The sequence below is a fragment of the Mirounga angustirostris genome, unplaced genomic scaffold (genome assembly GCF_029215605.1).
Source record: "Mirounga angustirostris isolate CCGP_5_RB_7025 unplaced genomic scaffold, mMirAng1.0.hap1 SCAF_6, whole genome shotgun sequence".
Lineage (NCBI taxonomy): Eukaryota > Metazoa > Chordata > Mammalia > Carnivora > Phocidae > Mirounga > Mirounga angustirostris.
The window spans coordinates 116289890-116310499 of NW_026991714.1; the positions used below are offsets into that span (position 1 = coordinate 116289890).

General features: G+C 43.5%; 1 protein-coding gene across 5 annotated transcripts in view; it reads right to left on the reverse strand.

Moving 5' to 3' along the window:
* ALOX5 (arachidonate 5-lipoxygenase) overlaps positions 1-20610 on the reverse strand; it is a 74929-nt gene that overhangs the window by 7083 nt on the left and 47236 nt on the right. For all 5 annotated transcript variants that reach the window (XM_064594962.1, XM_045878312.3, XM_045878313.3 and 2 more), the window contains one exon: positions 18686-18832. In XM_064594962.1, coding sequence (XP_064451032.1) covers positions 18686-18832 — 147 coding nt within the window. The remainder of the gene's footprint in view (positions 1-18685; positions 18833-20610) is intronic.

Below are 20610 nucleotides of genomic sequence, written 5' to 3' on the forward strand. Positions count from 1 at the left end.
CAACAACTCTCTGAACAGAAAAGCGACCACTTTCTGGAAGGTAGGATGGGCGGAGAAGTGAATCCGAGGCGATATTTGGGAGGATAGACGGTGGGGGAGGGGGCCTCCATCGGCCGCTTTTGGCAAGTGATAGAGCAGCGGAGCACAAAATCAGAACTTTTAGAAGTTGGCTATGCTGAGGGACGTCACTCCAGTGGCTAAGCAGGGGGTGGAACCCTCGCGGGACAGTGTGGTCTCAGGACCCTCGGGGTCACAGAAAGACCTGGGGTGCCTGAGTGCGGCAGAGCTCCCAGGGATCAGAGCGGGGAAGCCAGCTGCAGAGACGGAGCCGAGGCACGGGCTCTCAGCTCGGGGTTGCCATAAACCGTGATCTGCGGCACAGTCGGGCCACTCCTCCTCTAGCAGGGACCCAACAAGTGGCAGATCCGGGGAGGCTCCCCTTCCTCCCCCGGGAGGAGTGGCGCGGGAGTGCACCGCAGGGATCTACTGGGTTTGGAGACTCCACATGGTGTCGGGTGCCAGAGACAGAAACGCTTGGTCACAGGCCGGGTGAGCATGGAGTGCAGCCAGAGACTGGGGAGATGGGAGTGACTGACTGCTTTTCCCTGGGGCGCACTGAGAAGTGGGGCCCCCAAGTTCTCAGCTCCTCCAGGGCAGAGATTGGGAGGCCGCCATTTTCACTCTCCTCCTCCAAAGCTGTACAGAGAGCTTGCAGGGAACAAAAGCTCCCAAGAGCAAACCCGAGCAGATTACTTAGCCTGGACCAGGCAGGGGTGGGGCAATTCCGCCTCCAGCAAAGACATTTGGGAACCACGGCAATAGGCCCCTCCCCCAGAAGATCAGCAAGAACAGCCAGCCAAGACCAAGTTTACCCATCAATGAGAACGGCAGAACTCCAGCACCAGGGGAATACTGCACATAGAATTCATGGGTTTTTCTCCCTGATTCTTTGGTCTTTCAAAGTTAATTGTTTAAATTTTCTTTATTTTTTTCTTTTTCTATTTTTTTTGAATTTTTCTTCTTTTTCAGCCAACATCTTATCAATTCCTTTTTTAAACTCTTTTTTGGGCGCCTGGGTGGCTCAGTTGGTTAAGCGACTGCCTTCGGCTCAGGTCATGATCCTGGAGTCCCGGGATCGAGTCCCGCATCGGGCTCCCTGCTCAGCAGGGAGTCTGCTTCTCCCTCTCCCACTCCCCGTTTGTGTACCCTCTCTTACTGTGTCTTTCTCTGTCAAATAAATAAATAAAATCTTAAAAAAAAATCTTTAATTTTCATTTTTACAGTCATATTCTATCCCTTCATTGTATTTAACCTTATTTTTTGTATATATATAAGTTTTTCTTTCTTTAAAATTTTGGGATACAGTTTCTTCTAACGGACCAAAATATACCCTAAATCTAGTGTATGGCTTTGTTCCAGTCTCCCGCCTGATCACATTCTCTTCCCCCATCTTTTTAAAAAATTTTTTTCAACCAACTTCTTACCTTATCAGTTCCTTTTTAAAAATCCTTAATTTTCATCTTTACAGTCATATGCCATCCGTTTATCATGTTTACCCTTATTTTTGTATATATATAAGTTTTTCTTTCTTTCAAATTTTGGGAGGCAGTTTTTTCTAACAGACCAAAATACACCCAAAATCTAGTGTGGCTCTGTTGTATTTACCAGCCTGATCATTTTTTTTTTCTTTCTTTTCTCCCTGGTTTTGGGTCTCTTCTGATTTGTTTAGTGTATATTTTTCTGGGGTTGTTGTTACCCTGTTAGCATTTTGTTCTCTCATTCATCTATTCACCTCTGGACAAAAATGACAAGACAGAAAAACTCACCTCAAAAAAAAGAACAAGAGGCAGTACCGACTGCCAGGGACCTAATCAATATGGACATTAGTAAGATGTCGGAACTAGAGTTCAGAATGACGATTTTAAAGATACTAGCTGGGCTTGAAAAAAGCATGGAAGATAGTAGAGAATCCCTTTCTGGATAAATAAAAGAACTAAAATCTAACCAAGTCAAAATAAAAAAGGCTATTAATGAGGTGCAATAAAAAATGGAGGCTCTAACTGCTAGGATAAATGAGGCAGAAGAGTGAATTAGTGATATAGAAGACCAAATGATGGAGAATAAAGAAGCTGAGAAAAAGAGAGATAAACAACTACTGGATCACGAGGGCAGAATTCAAGAGATAAGTGATACCATAAGGTGAAACAACATTAGGATAATTGGGATACCAGAAGAAGAAGAAAGAGAGAGAGGGGCAGAAGGTATATTGGAGCAAATTATAGCAGAGAACGTCCCTAATTTGGGGAAGGAAACAGGCATCAAAATCCAGGAGGCACAGAGAACCGCCCTCAAAATCAATAAAAATAGGTCAACGTCTAAGAGAAAAACGTACAAGTCTCAGAGATAAGAGAAAATCCTGAAAGCAGCTCGGGAAAAGAGGTCTGTAACCTACAACTGTAGAAACATTAGATTGGCAGCAGACCTATCCACAGAAACCTGGCAGGCCAGAAAGGACTGGCATGATATAGTCAGAGCACTAAACGAGAAAAATATGCAGCCAAGAATATCCAGCTAGGCTGTCACTGAAAATAGAAGGAGAGATAAAAAGCTTCTAGGACAAACAAAAACTAAAAGAATTTGTGAACACCAAACGAGTCCTACAAGAAATATTAAAAGGGGTCCTCTAAGAAAAGAGAGAACCTAAAAGCAACATAGACCTGAAAGGAACACAGACAATATACAGTAACAGTCACCTTACAGGCAATACAATGGCACTAAATTCATATCTTTCAATAATTACCCTGAATGTAAATGGGCTAAATGCCCCAATCAAAAGACACAGGCTATCAGATTGGATTAAAAAACAAGACCCATCGATATGCTGTCTGCAAGAGACTAATTTTAGACCCAAAGACACCTCCAGATTGAAAGTAAGGGGGTGGAAAACCATTTACCATGCTAATGGACACCAAAAGAAAGCTGGGGTGGAAATCCTTATAACAGATGAATTAGATTTTAAATCAAAGACTATAATAAGAGATGAGGAAGGACATTACATTCCTACTTAAAGGGTCTATCCAACAAGAAGATCTAACAGTTGTAAATATCTATGGCCCTAACATGGGAGCAGCCAACTATATAAGCCAATTAATAACAAAATCAAAGAAACACATTGACAACAATACAATAATAGTAGGGGACTTTAACACCCCCCTCACTGAAATGGAGAGATCATCTAAGCAAAATATCAACAAGGAAATAAAGGCTTTAAATGACACACTGGACCAAATGGACTTCACAGATATATTCAGAACATTCTATCCCAAGGCAACAGAATACACATTCTTCTCTAGTGCCCATGGAACATTCTCCAGAATAGATCACATCCTAGGTCACAAATCAGGTCTCAACCAGTACCATAAGACTGGGATCATTCCCAATATATTTTCTGGCCACAATGCTTTGAAACTAGAAATTAATCACAAGAGGAAAGTCGGAAAGAACTCAAATACAAGGAGGCTAAAGAGCATCCTACTAAAGAATGAATGGGTCAACCAGGAAATTAAAGAAGAATTAAAAAAATTCATGGAAACAAATGAAAATGAAAACACAGCTGCTCAAAATCTTTGGGATGCAGGAAAGGCAGTCCTAAGAGGAAAGTATATAGCAATACAAGCCTTTCTCAAGAAACAAGAAAGGTCTCAAGTACACAACCTAACCCTACACCTAAAGGAGCTGGAGAAAGAACCGCAAATAAAGCCTAAACACAGCAGGAGAAGAGAAATAATAAAGATCAGAGCAGAAATCAATGAAATAGAAACCAAAAGAACAGTAGAACAGATCAATGAAACTAGGAGCTGGTTCTTTGAAAGAATTAATAAGATTGATAAACCCCTGGCCAGACTTATCAAAAAGAAAAGAGAAAGGACCCAAAAAAATAAAATCATGAATGAAAGAGATCACAACCAACACCAAAGAAATACAAACAATTATAAGAACATATTATGAGCAACTATATGCCAGCAAATTAGACAGTCCGGAAGAAATGGATGCATTCCTAGAGACCTATAAACTACCAAAACTAAACCAGAAAGAAATAGAAAACCTGAACAGACCCAAAACCAGTAAGGAAATTGAAGCAGTCATCAAAAATCTCCCAAAAAACAAGAGCCCAGGGCCAGATGGCTTCCCAGGGGAATTCTACCAAACATTTAAAGAAGAATTAATACCTATTCTTCTGAAACTGTTCCAAAAAATAGAAATGGAAGGAAAACCTCCAAACTCGTTTTATGAAGCCAGCATTATCTTGATCCCAAAACCAGACAAAGACCCCATCAAAAAGGAGAACTACAGACCAGTATCCCTGATGAACATGGATGCAAAAATGCTCAGCAAAATACTAGCCAATAGGATCCAACAGTACATAAAAAGGATTATTCACCATGACCATGTGGGATTTATTCCTGGGCTGCAAAGTTGGTTCAACATCCACAAATCAATCAGTGTGATATGATACATTAATAAAAGAAAGAACAAGAACCATATGACACTCTCAATAGATGCAAAAAAAGCATTTGACAGCATCCTTTCTTGATCAAAACTCTTCAGAGTATAGGGTTAGAGGGTACATACCTCAATATCATAAAAGCCATCTATGAAAAACCCACAGCGAATATCCTCAATGGGGAAAAGATGAGAGCCTTTCCCTTAAGATCAGGAACCCTTCAAGGATGCCCACTCTCGCCACTATTGTTCTACATAGTACTAGAAGTCCTAGCCTCAGCAATCAGACAACAAAAAGAAATAAAAGGTATCCGAATCAGCAAAGAAGAAGTCAACCTCTCACTCTTTGCAGATGATATGATACTTTATGTGGAAAACCCAAAAGACTCCACCCCAAAACTGCTAGAACTCATACTGAATTCCTATTCAGTGAAGTGGCAGGATATAAAATCAATGCACAGAAATCAGTGGCATTTCTATACACCAACAACAAGACAGAAGAAAGAGAAATTAAGGAGTCGATCCCATTTACAATTGCACCCAGAACCATAAGATACCTAGGAATAAATCTAACCAAAGAGGCAAAGAATTTGTACTCAGAAAACTATAGAATACTCATGAAAGAAATTGAGGAAGACACAAAGAAATGGAAAAAAGTCCCATGCTCATGGATTGGAAGAACAAATATTATGAAGGTGTCAATGCTAGCTAGAGCAATCTACACATTCAATGCAATCCCCATCAAAATACCATCCACTTTTTTCAAAGAAATGGAACAAATAATCCTAAAATTTGTATGGAACCAGAAAAGACCCCGAATAGCCAGAGGAATGTTGAAAAAGAAAAGCAAAGCTGGTGGCATCACAATTCTGGACTTCAAGCTCTATTACAAAGCTGTAATCATCAAGACAGTATGGTTCTGGCACAAAAATAGACACATAGATCAATGGAACAGAATAGAGAGCCCAGAAATGGACCCTCAACTCTATGGTCAACTAATCTTAAACAAAGCAGGAAGAATGTCCAGTGGAAAAAAGAGTCCCTTCAACAAATGGTGTTGGGGAAATTGGACAGCCACATGCAGAAGAATGAAACTGGACCATTTCCTTACACCACACACAAAAATAGACTCAAAATGGATGAAAGACCTAAATGCGAGACAGGAATCCATCAAAATCCTAAAGGAGAACAGAGGCAGCAACCTCTTTGACCTCAGCTGCAGCAACTTCTTCCTAGAAACATCACCAAAGGCAAGGGAAGCCAGGGCAAAAATGAACTATTGGGACTTCATCAAGATACAAAGCTTTTGCACAGCAAAGGAAATAGTCAACAAAACCAAAAGATAACTGACAGAATGGGAGAAGATATTTGCAAATGACATATCAGATAAAGGGCTAGTATCCAAAATCTATAAAGAACTTATCAAACTCAACACCCAAAGAACAAATAATCCAATCAGGAAATGGGCAGAAGACATGAACAGACATTTCTGCAAAGAAGACATCGAAATGGACAAAAGACACATGAAAAAGTGTTCAACATCATTCAGCATCAGGGAAATCCAAATCAAAACCTCAATGAGATACCACCTCACACCACTCAGAATTGCAAAAATTAACAAGTGAGGAAATGACAGATGTTGGCAAGGATGTGGAGAAAGGGGAACCCTCCTACACTGTTGGTGAGAATGCAAGCTGGTGCAGCCACTCTGGAAAACAGAATGGAGGTTCCTCAAAAAGTTGAAAATAAGAGGGAAGGAAAAGATGGTGGAAGAGTAGGGGACCCTATTCCAACCAGTCCCCAGAATTGAGCTGGATATCTACCAGACCCCTCTGAACACCCACGAAATCAGCCTGAGATGTAAGAAGATAGATCTGGATCTCTGCAAACAGAATATTGCAGGTGGTTGGTTTTGCGGTATGAAGTGGGGAGCCACGAGCACATATTGGATGATAAATGGAATCGGGGGGATCCTACACCACCGGTGAGCAACAGCCTCCTGAACTGGGGACAGGGCACAGACTCACAGACTGGTAGCAGCGGGAAAAGGACTTTAGGGCAGCCCCCCAGACTGAAACCTGGAGTCGCGGGGCTGTGTGCAAACTGGGGGTGCTGGCGGTTTTAGAAGCACAAAGGGCAGAGACGTGCCCCTGTGCCCCAACCTGGAGGCAAGGACTGGGAGCCCTGCTGAGGGGCACACAAGCCAGGACACTGAAGTTTATAGCAGCACAGACAGAAACAGAGACAGTGTGGCCTGGAGAGCTCACTGAAGAACAGACTGTGATCTCTCCGCTCTAGGGCAGAGGGTTGGAAACAATCTCTTCTACTCTGACTCTCGGAAGAGATGCAGAAAGCCTCCAGAGAACAAAAGCCCCCTCAAATCGGTTTTCACTGAGCCCATCCCCCCTCCACAGGGGGCAGGGCAACTCTGCCCAAACAGGGTTGCCTGAGTAACAGCACGGCAGGCCCCTCCCCCAGAAGACAGGCTAGGAAAACAAGAGGCCAGCAATCCCAAGGTCCCTAGAAAACAGGTGCATCTTGCTTGGGTTGTGGTCAATAATTTGGATTCTACACATTCCCTCAAACACCCATCAACAGAATGACTAGGAGGAGGAACCCCAAAAATAGGAAAGACTCAGAGATTATGATTTATGCCACAGATTTACCAATGGATTCAGATATAACCAAGATGTCGGAGATGGAAATTCAGGCTAGCAATTGTGAAGACAATGGCTAGAATGGAGAAATCAATTAATGGCAACATACAGTCTCTAAGGGCAGAAATGAAAGCTGAATTGGCAGAACTTAAAAATGCTATCAATGAGATCCAATCCAATCTAGATAATCTAACAGCTAGGGTAAGTGAGGCAGAGGAATGAATAAGCGACCTGGAAGACAATATAATAGATAAAAAGGGAAAAGAGGAGGCCAGGGAAAAACAACTCAGAAGCCATGAACATAGAATCAGAGAAATAAGTGACACCATGAAGCATTCCAGTGTCAGAATTATTGGAATCCGGAGGGGGTGGAGAGAGAGAGAGGGCTAGAAGATATATTTGAGCAAATCATAGCTGAGAACTTCCCTAATCTGGAGAATGAAACAAACATTCGTGTCCTAGAGGCAGAGAGGACCCCTCCCAAGATCAAGGAAAACAGGCCAACACCCTGGCATGTAATAGTAAAACTCGCAAATCTTAGAACCAAGGAAACCATCTTAAGGGGAGTTAGAGGGAAGAGATTCCTTACGTATAGAGGGAGGAACATCAGAATAACGTCAGACCTATCCACAGAGACCTGGCAAGCCAGAAAGGCCTGGCAAGACATATTCACTGTACTAAATGAGAAGAACATGCAGCCAAGAATACTTTATCCGGCAAGGCTGTCATTTATAATGGATGGAGAGATGCAGAGCTTCCAAGACCAGCAGCAACTGAAAGAATATGTGACCACTAAGCCGACCCGACAAGAAATATTAAGGGGGGTTCTATAAAAGGAGAAAGACCCCAAGAATGCTATACAACAGAAATTTACAGGGACAAGCTATAAAAACAAGGTCTTCACAGGCAACAAGATGACAATAAATTCATATCTTTCAATAATCACTCTCAATGTGAACGTCCTAAATGCTCCCATAAAAGGGCACAGCATTGCAGATTGGATAAAGACAGGACCCATCCATATGCTGTCTACAAGAGATTCATGTTGAACCTAAAGATACATCCAGACTGAAAGTGAAGGGATGGAGATCCATCTTCCATGCCAGTGGACCTCAAAAGAAAGCTGGGGTAGCAATTCTTATATCAGACAAATTAGATTTTAAATTAAGACTGTAGTTAGAGACACAGAAGGACAGTATATCATTCTTAAAGGGTCTATCCAACAAGAAGATCTAACAATTGTAAGTATCTACGCCCCCAACATGGGAGCAGCCATCTACATAAGCCAACTGTTAACCAAAATAAAGCGTCATATTGATAGCAATACGTTAATTGTAGGAGACCTCAATACTCCAGTCTCAGCAACAGACAGATCATCTAAGCAGAAAATCAACAAGGAAACAAGAGCTTTGAATGACACACTGGACCAGATGGACCTCATAGATATTTATAGAACATTCCACCCTAAAACAACAGAATACTCATTCTTCTCAAGCGCACATGGAACTTTCTCCATAATAGACCACATACTGGGTCACAAATCAGGTCTCAACTGATACCAAAAGATTGACATTATTCCCTGCATATTCTCAGACCATAATGCTTTAAAACTGGAACTCAATCACAAGAAAAAATCTGGCAGAAATTCAAACACTTGGAAGCTAAAGACCACTCTGCTCAAGAATGTTTGGGTCAACCAGGAAATCAAAGAAGAACTTAAACAATTCATGCAAACCAATGAGAATGAAAACACATCGGTCCAAAACCTATGGGATACTGCAAAAGTGGTACTAAGGGTACTAAGGTACATAGCCATCCAAGCCTCACTCAAAAAAATAGAAAAATCCCGAATTCACCAACTAACTCTACACCTTAAAGAACTGGAGAAAAAGCAACAAACGATGCCTAAGCCTTGCATTAGAAGAGAAATAATTAAGATTAGAGCAGAGATCAATGAATTAGAAACCAGAAACACAGTAGATCAGATCAACGAAACTAGAAGCTGTTTCTTTGAAAGAATAAGATTGATAAACCACTGGCCAGACTTATCTAAAAGAAAAGAGAAAGGACCCAAATTAATAAAATTATGAATGAAAGGGGAGAGATCATGACTAACACCAAGGAAATAGAAACAATTATTAGAAATTATTATCAACAACTATATGCCAAGAAATTATGCAACCTGGAAGCAATGGATGCCTTCCTGGAAACCTATAAACTGCCAAGACTTAAACAGGAAGAAATTGACAACCTGAATAGGCCAATAACCAGTAACGAGGTTGAAGCAGTGATCAAAAACCTCCCAAAAAACAAGAGTCCAGGGCTTGATGGATTCCCTGGGGAATTCTACCAAACATTCAAAGAGGAAATAATACCTATTCTCCTGAAGCTGTTTCAAAAAATAGAAACCGAAGGAAAACTTCCAAACTCATTCTATGAGGCCAGCATTACCTTAATCCCCAAACCAGGCAAAGACCCCATCAAAAAGGAGAATTTCAGACTGATATCCCTGATGAATATGGATGCCAAAATTCTCAACAAAATCCTAGCTAATAGGATCCAACAATACATTAAAAGGATCATCCATCACGACCAAGTGGGATTTATCCCCAGGATACAAGGGTGGTTCAACATTCGCAAATCAATCAATGTGATAGAACACATTGATAAGAGGAGAGAGTAGAACCATACGGTCCTCTCAATTGATGCAGAAAAAGCATGTGACAAAATACAACATCCTTTCCTGATTAAAACTCTTCAGAGTATAGGGATAGAGGGAACATTCCTCAAGTTCATAAAATCCGTCTATGAAAACCCACAGCAAATATCATTCTCAATGGGGAAAAGATGAGAGCTTTTCCCTTAAGACCAGGAACACATCCAGGATGCCCACTCTTGCCACTATTATTCAACATAGTACTAGAAGTCCTGGCAACAGCAATCAGACAACAAAAAGAAATAAAAGCTATTCAAATTGGGAAAGAAGAAGTCAAACTCTCTCTCTTTGCAGATGACATGATACTTTATGTGGAAAATCCAAAAGACCCCACCCCCAAATTACTAGAACTCATACAGCAATTCAGTAATGTGGCAGGATACAAAATCAATGCACGGAAATCAGTTGCTTTTTTATACACTAACAATGCAACTGTAGAAAGAGAAATTAGAGAAACGATTCCATTTACAATAGCACCAAAAACCATAAGATACCTTGGAATAAACCTAACCAAAGAGGTAAAGGATCTATACTCTAGGAACTACAAAACACTCATGAAAGAAATTGAAGAAGACACAAAAAGATGGAAAAATATTCCATGCTCATAGATCGGAAGAATAAACATTGTTAAAGTGTCTATGCTGCCCAGAGCAATGTATATCTTCAACACCATCCCGATCAAAATTCCAATGACATTTTTCAAAGTGCTGGAATAAAACAATCCTAAAATTTGTATGGAATCAGAAAAGACCCCGAATCACCAAGGAAATGTTGAAAAGGAAAAACAAACCTGGGGGCATCATGTTGCTGGATTTCAAGCTATATTACAAAGCAGTGATCACCCAGACACCATGGTACTGGCACAAAAACAGACACGTAGACCAATGGAACAGAACAGAGAACCCAGATATGGACCCTCAACTCTATGGTCAAATTATCTTTGACAAAGCAGGAAAAAACATGCAATGGAAAAAAGACAGTCTCTTCAATAAATGGTGCTGGGAAAATTGGACGGCTATATACAGAAGAATGAAACTCGACCATTCTCTAACACCATTGCAAAGATAAACTCAAAGTGGATGAAAGACCTCAATGTGAGACAGGAATCCATCAAAATCCTAGAGGAGAACATAGACAATAACCTCTTTGACATCGGCCACAGCAACTTCTTTCAAGATACATCTCCAAAAGCTAGTGAAACAAAAGCAAAAATGAACTTTTGGGACTTCATCAAGATAAAAAGCTTCTGCACAGCAAAGGAAACAGTCAACAAAACAAAGGCAACCCACAGAATGGGAGAAGATATTTGCAAATGACACTAACAGACAAAGGGGCTGATATCCAAGATGTATAAAGAACTTCTCAAACTCAACACCCAAAAAACAAATAATGAAATTAAAAAATGGGCAGAAGACATGAACAGACACTTTTCAAAAGAAGACATACAAATGGCTAACAGACACATGAAAAAATATTCATCATCATTAGCCATCAGGGAAATTTAGATTGAGACCCACACTGAGATATCAACTTACACCAGTTAGAATGGCAAAAATTGATAAGGCAAGAAACAAGAAATGTTGGAGAGGTTGTGGAGAAAGGGGAACCCTCTTACACTGGTGGTGGGAATGCAAATTGGTACAGCCACTTTGGAAAACAGTGTGGAGGTTCCTCAAAAAATTAAAAATAAAGCTACCCTATGACCAAGCAATTGCACTCCTGGGTATTTACTCCAAAGACACAGATGTAGTGAAAAGAAGGGCCATATGCACCCCAATGTTCATAGCAGCAATGTCCTCAATAGCCAAATTGTGGAGGAAAGAGCCAAGATGCCCTTCAACAGATGAATGGATAAAGAAGATGTGGTCCATATATACAATGGAATATTACTCTGCCATCAGAAAGGATGAATACCCAACTTTTACATCAACATGGATGGGACTGGAGGAGATTATGTTAAGTGAAATAAGTCAAGCAGAGAAAGTCATGTATCATATGGTTTCACTTATTTGTGGAATATAAGGAATAGCATGGAAGACATTAGGAGAAGGAGGGGAAAAATGAAGTGGGGGAAATTGGAGGGGGAGATGAACCATGAGAGATTATGGACTCTGAGAAACAAACTGAGGGTTTTAGAGGGGAGGGGGATGAGGGGGTGGGTTAGCCTGGTGATGAGTATTAAGGAGGGCACATACTGCATGGAGCTCTGGGTGTTATATGAAAACAATAAATCATGGATCACTACATCAAAAACTAATGATGTAATGTATAGTGACTAACATAACATAATAAAATTAAATTAAATTAAAAATAAAAGTTGAAAATAGAGCTACCCTATGACCCAGCCATTGCACTACTGGGCATTTACCCCAAAGATACAAATGTAGTGATCTGAAGGGCACCTGCATCCCAATATTTATAGCAACAATGTCCACAATAGCCAAACTATGGAAAGAGCCAAGATGTCCATCAACAGATGAATGGATAAAGAAGATGTGGTATATATATATATATATTATATGGATATACACACAATGGAATATTATGCAGCCATCAAAAAACCCCCCAAATCTTGCCATTTGCTATGACGTGGATGGAACTAGAGGATATGATGCTAAGCGAAAAAAGTCAATCAGAGAAAGACAAGTACCATATGATCTCAGTGGTATGAGGAAATTTGAGAAACAAGACAGAGGATCACAGGGGAAGGGAGGAAAAAATAAAACAAGATGAAACCAGAGAGGGAGATAAGCCAGAAGAGACTCTTACTTAATCTCAGGAAACAAACCGAGGGTTGCTGGAGTGGTGGGGGGTGGGAGGGATGGAGTGGCTGGGTGATAGACATGGGGGAGGGTATGTGCTATGGTGAGTGCTGTGAATTGTGTAAGACTGATGAATCACAGACCTGTACCCCTGAAACAAATACATTACATGTTTATAAAAAAAAAAAGATAGTAGGAAGGGAAAAATGAAGGGGGGAAATCGGAGGGCAAGGCAAACCATGAGAGACTATGGACTCTGAGAAACAAACTGAGGGTTCTAGAGGTGAGGGGGTGGGAGGATGCGTTAGCCCCATGATGGGTATTAAGGAGAGCACTTTCTGCATGGAGCACTGGGTGTTACAAGCAAACAATGAACCATGGAACACTCATCAAAAACTAATGATGTAATGTATGGTGACTAACATAACATAATAAAATAAATTTAAAAAAATAAACAGCACCCCCGCCCCTCCCTCTGGTTGTACCCCTCCCACGCTCCATGCCTCATGGACTCCCTTCCCTTTCACTGGCTCCACCTCTCCTGCTGCCCCACCCTAGCCACCGTCCCACCCCTCCCACAGCCTGCACCCCTCCCTGGAGCTTCACTCGTTCTGTACTAATTGCCTGGCCCCACAGACACTGGCCTCAGCACCCGGTCTCCCAGAACGTATGGGCGGCCTGCCACGCTCTGCAACATGGCTCTGCTGTGTGGGGATTCACTGAATCCGCACCAGCACCCTGCCAGGTATTCCTTGCCATTTTACACTGAAGGAAACTGAGGCTCAGAGTGGTTGTGTAGGTCTCCCAAGTCACACGGTGGGTAAATAGATGAGCTGGGATGGGACCCGGGCACTGCCTTCAGCCTTCCTCTTCACTCTCACTGCCTGGGCCAGACTCTCCCTTGCTTTCTCCCTTGAAGGCCATGCTGACTTGAGCCTTTCCCTCTTACACATCCTCCCATCCTCCGCACTCCTGCCCAGGCTCACTGACACCGTGGGACTCCAGAATGCGCCCTGAACACCTTGTTTGTTTGTTTTTAATTCGTGTTTTAGTTAACGAAGTAGTTTTTTGTTTCGGATTAGAAAACTTATTGTAAAAAAAATTCTGGTCACTTCAGAAGAGCATAATAAAAAATAATCTCCTCATCCAGCTCCTTTGCATATGTGCGTGTTTACCTGTTCAATTTTCCATAAATCAAACACTGTTATAATGTCTTTCTCTTCTTTCTTTTGCTCACCTCTTCCCCAACCAGTCCATCCCAGTGTTCCCCACTGGTGAGCCTGTGTCCTTCTGCACTCCCCGATGCCCACAAGTACTGGCCCTGTCCTGTCGATGGGGAGCCGCTTCCTGAGTTCCATTTGCATAGATGAGATGAGATGATCTCTGCCCAGTGTCTTGCTTTCTGCTTTGTTAGCTCATTGTGCAAACCCTCAGGTCCGCTGTGATACATCAAGTTCCTTCCTTTTAAAGGTGGTGCAACATTTCATCATCCAGACATAAGAGATTTCATTTAATCAGTCCTCTACTGCCTTCAGATGGTCTTCAAGTTTGTTTTCCCACCACGAGCAGGGCTTGTGATGCCCCTTACTGTGAGTGCTTGCATCCCTACGGTCTCTACAGACCGGGCACTAGAGGAAAGCCTGCCGGCCCGGAAGGGCTGTCCTAGGAGATAGCGCCCACTGCATGCTCCTTCAGCTGGGACACACCTGCTCCATGGCGTGGGTACTCAAAAGATGAACAGTCATGACCCTGAGCCACTCCTATCACCCTGGCCATGCCAGCACCCCCCCCAGGACCCTCTGAGCTCCCACTGCAATCCAGAACCTCAGAGGCACACCTCACAAGGCAGGTGCTGCAGGACTGGCTCAGGTGCAGGCCCAGGTACTGACCGCGAGCTGCCCGGGCCCATCCAGTTATTGTAGTATGAACTTGCTCATGGCCAGTGGTGGGGAGGCGCCGTCCTTGCTGGAGGCCTTTTTTTTTTTTTTTGGTTCCAACCTAATGAGTCAGAAGTGATATCACATTGTAACTAATTTGCATTTCCTTAACTACTAGTGACCTGGAGAACTTTTCCATATGCTGATTTTTTCCATATGTTTCTTCTTCTATCAACCGCCCTATTCATATTCTCTGCCCATTTTTCTATTGGAATATTTGTCTTTTCCTTATCAGTTTGAAGCAACTATGTGTATATTATAGATACTCATCCTTTGTCCCTGTGCAGCAGTTATTTCCTATCTATTATTTGTCTTTTACCTTTGTGGTGTATTATACCATTTAATTTTTTACATGATATATTTTATATGAATTTACTATATTTATATTTATTTGAATATTTTACATTAGTGTCATGATAAAATACTTCCAGTAGTAGATAGAAACTTGAGAGGATTATACTTTGTGTTTTTTTTAAATTTAAATTCAATTAACATATAGTGCATTTTTAGTTTCAGAGGTGGAGTTCAGTGATTCATGAGTCTTATATAATATCCAGTGCTCATTACATCATGTGCCCTCTTAATTACCATTTAATTTTAAAACATTATGTAATCCAATATGCTCTCTTTTCCTTTATAACTTCTTGGTTTCCTGTTTTTACTTTAAAAGAAGTCTCCTTAGCACCCATAATAAACACTGTTCTCCTAAATTCTTTTTTACTTTTTTATATTTTAATCTTTACTTCATCTGACATTTATTTTTGTAAATAATATGACATATGGGTTCAATTTAATCTTTTCCTTCTGTGAAGGCAGCTGTGATTACATCACTGAAATTCCATCCCTTTGCACTGAGTTGAGAAACCACCATTCTCATACGTTAAATTCTTATTTATTGGGCTTATTTCTGGCCTCTTTATATACTGGCCCCCCCCAAGTCTGTCTGTGATGGGTAGCACCTGCTGTGAACAGTGACCTTACAGTACTCCTTAATATTGAGCAAGGAAAGTCCTCCTTGTTTTTAATTTTTCAAAAAACTTTTGGGTATCCTTGAGCACTTCTTTTTCCATATGAATTTTTAAATCCTTTTATTCGGTGTTCTCACCTTCATCTCTCCCCCACCCCTTACCAAAAAAAAAAAGAGAAAACCTGACTGAAATTTTAATTGGAAGTGCATTAAATTCATATGATTAAATATGGTAGAACTGACATTTTTATGATATAAACTTTTCTTGTTCAATATGAAAGAAAGCACTTGTTAAGATTTCATTTTACAGCCTGGGTGGCTCAATCGGTTAAGCGTCTGCCTTCAGCTCAGGTCATGATCCCGGAGTTCCAGGATCGAGCCCCACATGGGGCTCCCTGCCAGCGGGGAGTCTGCTTCTCCCTCTGCCCCTCACCCTGCTCGTGCTCTCTCTTTCTCTCACTCTCTCAAATAAACAAATAAAATTATTTAAAAAAAATAATTTTATATATTACATCATACTGTTAGTGTGGATAAATGCTATTGGTGCCTTTGAGGAGTCTATTTATCCAGGCACATTGCAAAATCCACGTATTAATTCTACTAGCTTTTTGAAAAATGAGAGTCTCTTAGGTTTTCTAGGTCCACCATCCTATCATTACCAAAAGATAGTCTTTTCTGTTTTTTTCACATGCTTATTATTTTCTTCCTTGTCACCGGTGCCAGGACCTCGAGGATGGTGTCGAGTGACAAGTGACATCAGCATCCTTATTTATGATTTTAACAGAAATGGTTTTAGGGTTGCCATTTTTGAATGACATTTCCTGTCTCTATCACAGAGAAATAGATTCCTTCCATCACTATTTTAATATTTATTAGTTGTGGCTACTAAATGTTATTAAATTCCCTGTTGGTGTCAATTGATACAATCACAGCTTTCTTACTGGTGTCATGAATTATGCTGAAAGTTTTCTGCTACTGAAATGTCTCGGAATAGACCCTGCTTGGTTATGACCTATTGGTCGTTCATGACAGTGCTGCATTCACTTTGCTAATACCTTCGGATTTCCTTTAAACTCTGCATTTGTGACTTGGATTGGTCTTCAGCTTTCTTTGGGAGTCTGCGTGTTGGGGGCTTTAGCACGATGGTTATGCTGGCTTCCCAGAATGAGTTCCGGAGCTGAAACTCGTCAGACAGCTCGGCAAGTGTCTGCTGTGTAAAGGCTGGATGGAGCTCAGCTGCTCAGCACCCAGGCCCCTCACCCCGCGAGGTGTTTAGTCAGCTTCCCAGGTGCTTATATGGATATTGGCCTGTTCTCTAATTTCTTCTCATAATTTATATTTTGCCATTGCTTCCAGCTTTTCAAGTTTGTTGCCATGCTCTTACTCTTAAAGAAAACAAACACCCTTGTGATTGTCTTATTTCTAATCTTGTGTATTTTTGCTCTTTTTTCCTTTCACTAGTTTCATGACAGGGTTATCGATTTTCTTGGACCTTTCAAAGAACCAGTTTGGATTTATTATCCTCTGGCTTTCATTTTCATGGCTCTTTATAGTTTGCAAAGGTTGCATTTTCAACAGAGGGAAGAGACTGAGGAACACTGTGACTTGCCAAAGGTCCCACATCTGCTAGCCAGCGGCAGGTCCCTGACTCCAGGCCACTCCAAGAAGTCTCTGGAGAATGGGCTGCATCAGGGTGCCTGCCAGTGGTAAATAGCTCCTCTCCTTGAGTCTCTTAGTTCTGTTTGCTTCTCTTCTGTCACCTGTCCCTTTACCTTTTGCTTCAGTTTCTTAAGCATAGGGCTTCTCTCTGCTAGGCTGGGAATTCCTCTGGCGGAAGATGTGTTCCCGAGACCAGGAGAGTGGGGGGAGCATGAACTCCAGAGCCAGATGGCCTGGCACTTATCCCCACTGTGCTGACAGTGTGCACCTGTGTCTGTTCTCTCACCTGCTGGAAATGACCCGCAGCAGTAGTCCCCAACCTCAGAGGCTTGTCATGACCATTACATGAATAAAGGTCCTGGGCCAAAACCCTGATGACCAAGTGTCTCAGAATCCAGAAGTTTTAGGATTTTAGCAGTGCATATACTTCAAATGTGACACCTCTCTTCCCCGCCCTGGGTCTGGGGCAACATAATATTTTACAATCAAACACATCAGTATTTCTCATGGATAGACATGCATACCACATTGGATGGGGCAAAGCTGCTAAATAGTCTCTCCTTTCGGTTCAGAGCAAGTTTTGCTGCCAATGAATTTGGTGCAAACTTTTGAAAAACCTAGCAGTTTTAGGACTTCTTAGATTTCAGAATTGAGGGTAAGGGACTGTGGACTACACAGGCTAACCTTTGGGACAGTCTTGTCATGGGGTTACCACGGGGCAAACCACCCGCTATTATGCCCATAGCACTCAACGCCCGGTTCACAGCTGGCTCAAAGTCAAGTCTGCCGACTGCTTGTCCAACCTGTCCCCCATGGGGCCCCTGGGCAGCAGCCCCCTTCACAGACCTACATCTGGCCCTGTCCTGGGTGTTCTTTCCTGCTGTCTGCATACCAGCGGTCACAGTGTGCTTGGTGCTCTGAGGAAGCAGAGAGCAGCCAGGAACGGGAGAGAGTTAGCTCGGCCCCGGCCTCCTCTCACCCAGACTGCTCCTCTTTCTCCTCCTCCATCATCTTTGGTAGAAACGAGAACCCACGGGCACTAGAAGGCAGCATTGCAGGACTGGCCCCTTCCTGACCCCAGCCTCCATGGTGCCCCCTTAGTGGCCTCAGTCTCCAGCTCATCTCACAGCCTCAACTGCCAGGCCCCTTTTGGTGTTTTGACTTGGGGCCCCTGGTCAGGATGCTGGGCGGGAGCGAGGGGTGTAGTACGTTATCAGGTCCTCAGCAGGAATCTGCCGAGTGTATCTCAGGGAGGGGAGCCCTTTCTGCTTCTCGTGGCCAGCCCTCCCCACTGCTGACAGGAAGCCCTAAGTTCTTGTTTTTCCTGTCACCTGGCAGAACTTCAGCTTTCGGCACCCCCTCCCTGCCCCCGGGAGACGTAAGGCAGAGTGGAGGTTCAGGTGGAGACACCCAGAAAACTTGCCCCCAAGCCCTGGCTGCCGAGGGCAGAGCCGTCCGGGAAAGGAGCAGGGTGGGCAGCCTACCTGGATGGCAATGGGGACAATCTTGTTGGCCAGATTCTTGTACAGCAAGCAGATGGGCGCTGCCAGGAACTGCAGGGTGCAGGGGTCTGTTTTGTTGGCGTCGATGCCATCCAGCAGCTCAAAGTCCACAATGAAGATGTTCCCTTGCTGCAGGAGTCAAGAGGAAATATGGTTCCATCAGTCTCAGCCAGAGGTGGACCCAAGAACCAGGCCCAGGGGGTGGGAGAGGCGGCTTCAGAGGCCCCTAGCATCTGATCAGAGCTCAGAATGTACACTTTTGTTCTCTGACTCTGGGCTGATTTGCATCCAGAGTGTTCAGAGGTTGTGCTGGTTTTCTGGTAATGTGAAGGAATGGCAGGGGCCCATTCTGCATGTGTTGTCCCTGGAAGCTGCTTGGCCCTCATGGAAGATGCTGGATGATCCCCCAGAGTGGCAATGTAATAAGGAAGCAGATGGAGTGCAGACAAAACAGACAAGAGAATGAAAATTCCGAAGAGCGCCGCCGCCGGCCTCCACTTACAGTGTCATGACCGGGTCACCCTTGGGAGGAGAAACGGGGACGGGTCTTTGGGGTGGAAGCTTCTGCAGGGGGCATCTGCAGAGGCGGGGTCTACAGAGGCAGGGGTCTGTAGGGTCCTGGGGGGGCTCTTTTTTTTTTTAGATTTTGAGAGAGAGAATGAGAGAGAGAGCACATGAGAGGGGGGAGGGTCAGAGGGAGAAGCAGACCCCCTGCCGAGCAGGGAGCCCGATGCGGGACTCAATCCAGGGACTCCAGGATCATGACCTGAGCCGAAGGCAGTTGCTTAACCAACTGAGCCACCCAGGCACCCCCCTGGGGGGGCTCTTAAGGGCTTGGGGGAGGGTATCTTCAGGGGCAGGAGGGGTCTGTGTCCCTGGGTGGTGTGTTCTGCATCCTGGTCTGAGGCTGGTGACATGGTGGGGTCACTTGGTGAAAATTCATTGGGCTTGCTGACACTCCTGATTCGGTCTCTTTTTCTCTGGTTGTTATACTTCAAAAAAACAGCAATGTGCCTGGGATGTGGGGAAGGGAGAAAGCCACTCTTTGCAGAATATAGTTCAGTCTTCTACACGGAGCCCAACCTGAGTGCTGTGAGGGTTCCTTTCATAAAATTGCGGCCCACTCAGGCCAGAACTTGAAGAATTTGGGAGGAGGGAAGAAGGCTTCTTCTAAAGCCTTTCTTATTTTAAGCAAGTAATGGAGGCAGCTGGGGAGGGGGGTCTGTGATGTTGCAGAGCTGGGTCCCCAGGTGCTCAGGTGAGATGTGTCCACAACTCTGCCTGCAGGGGGCATCCTGGGCCACCCACCGCAGGCTTCAGGAATCCCCCTAAGGGGGACCAAAGACTGGACAGGAGCTAAGGGCCCGGCCACCATCTTCCTCCTTTTTCGACTCGAAGGACCATGGTAGTCACCTGACACCAGTGATGAACTCTGAGCTGTCTGCAATGTGAGTGGGGCAGGGGTGGGGAGGACGGGGTTTGTGCCCACTGCTCACCAGGGCAGGAGTGTGGGGAGGGGCTGGTTTCAGGAGAGCTTATGACAGGGCCCCTTGGGATTACCTTGTCAAGAAGGCAGAGACACATGGCAACCCATGTGGGTCACAGGGCTGGGTGGGCTCCTGTCATGGGCTGGACAACTGGATTTTCAGAGGGGACATGACCATCATGAGTACTGCATAGGAGTGGCTGCCAATCCAATCTCAAGGAGACCCAGGTTAGTTAAGGTGATGAATGTCAGGCTAACAGGAGGCCCTGGGAACCTAGGCCAGGGAACCAGGAGGCCTAGGATTTGGGCCTATGCCTGGGGCACTGCTCTGTTATCCCAAGTCACTTCCTCTCTCTGGGTCTCAGGGTCATCCTTCTGAAAACTGAGGGGGAAACTTATCTCTTAGTTCTGATATTCTGGG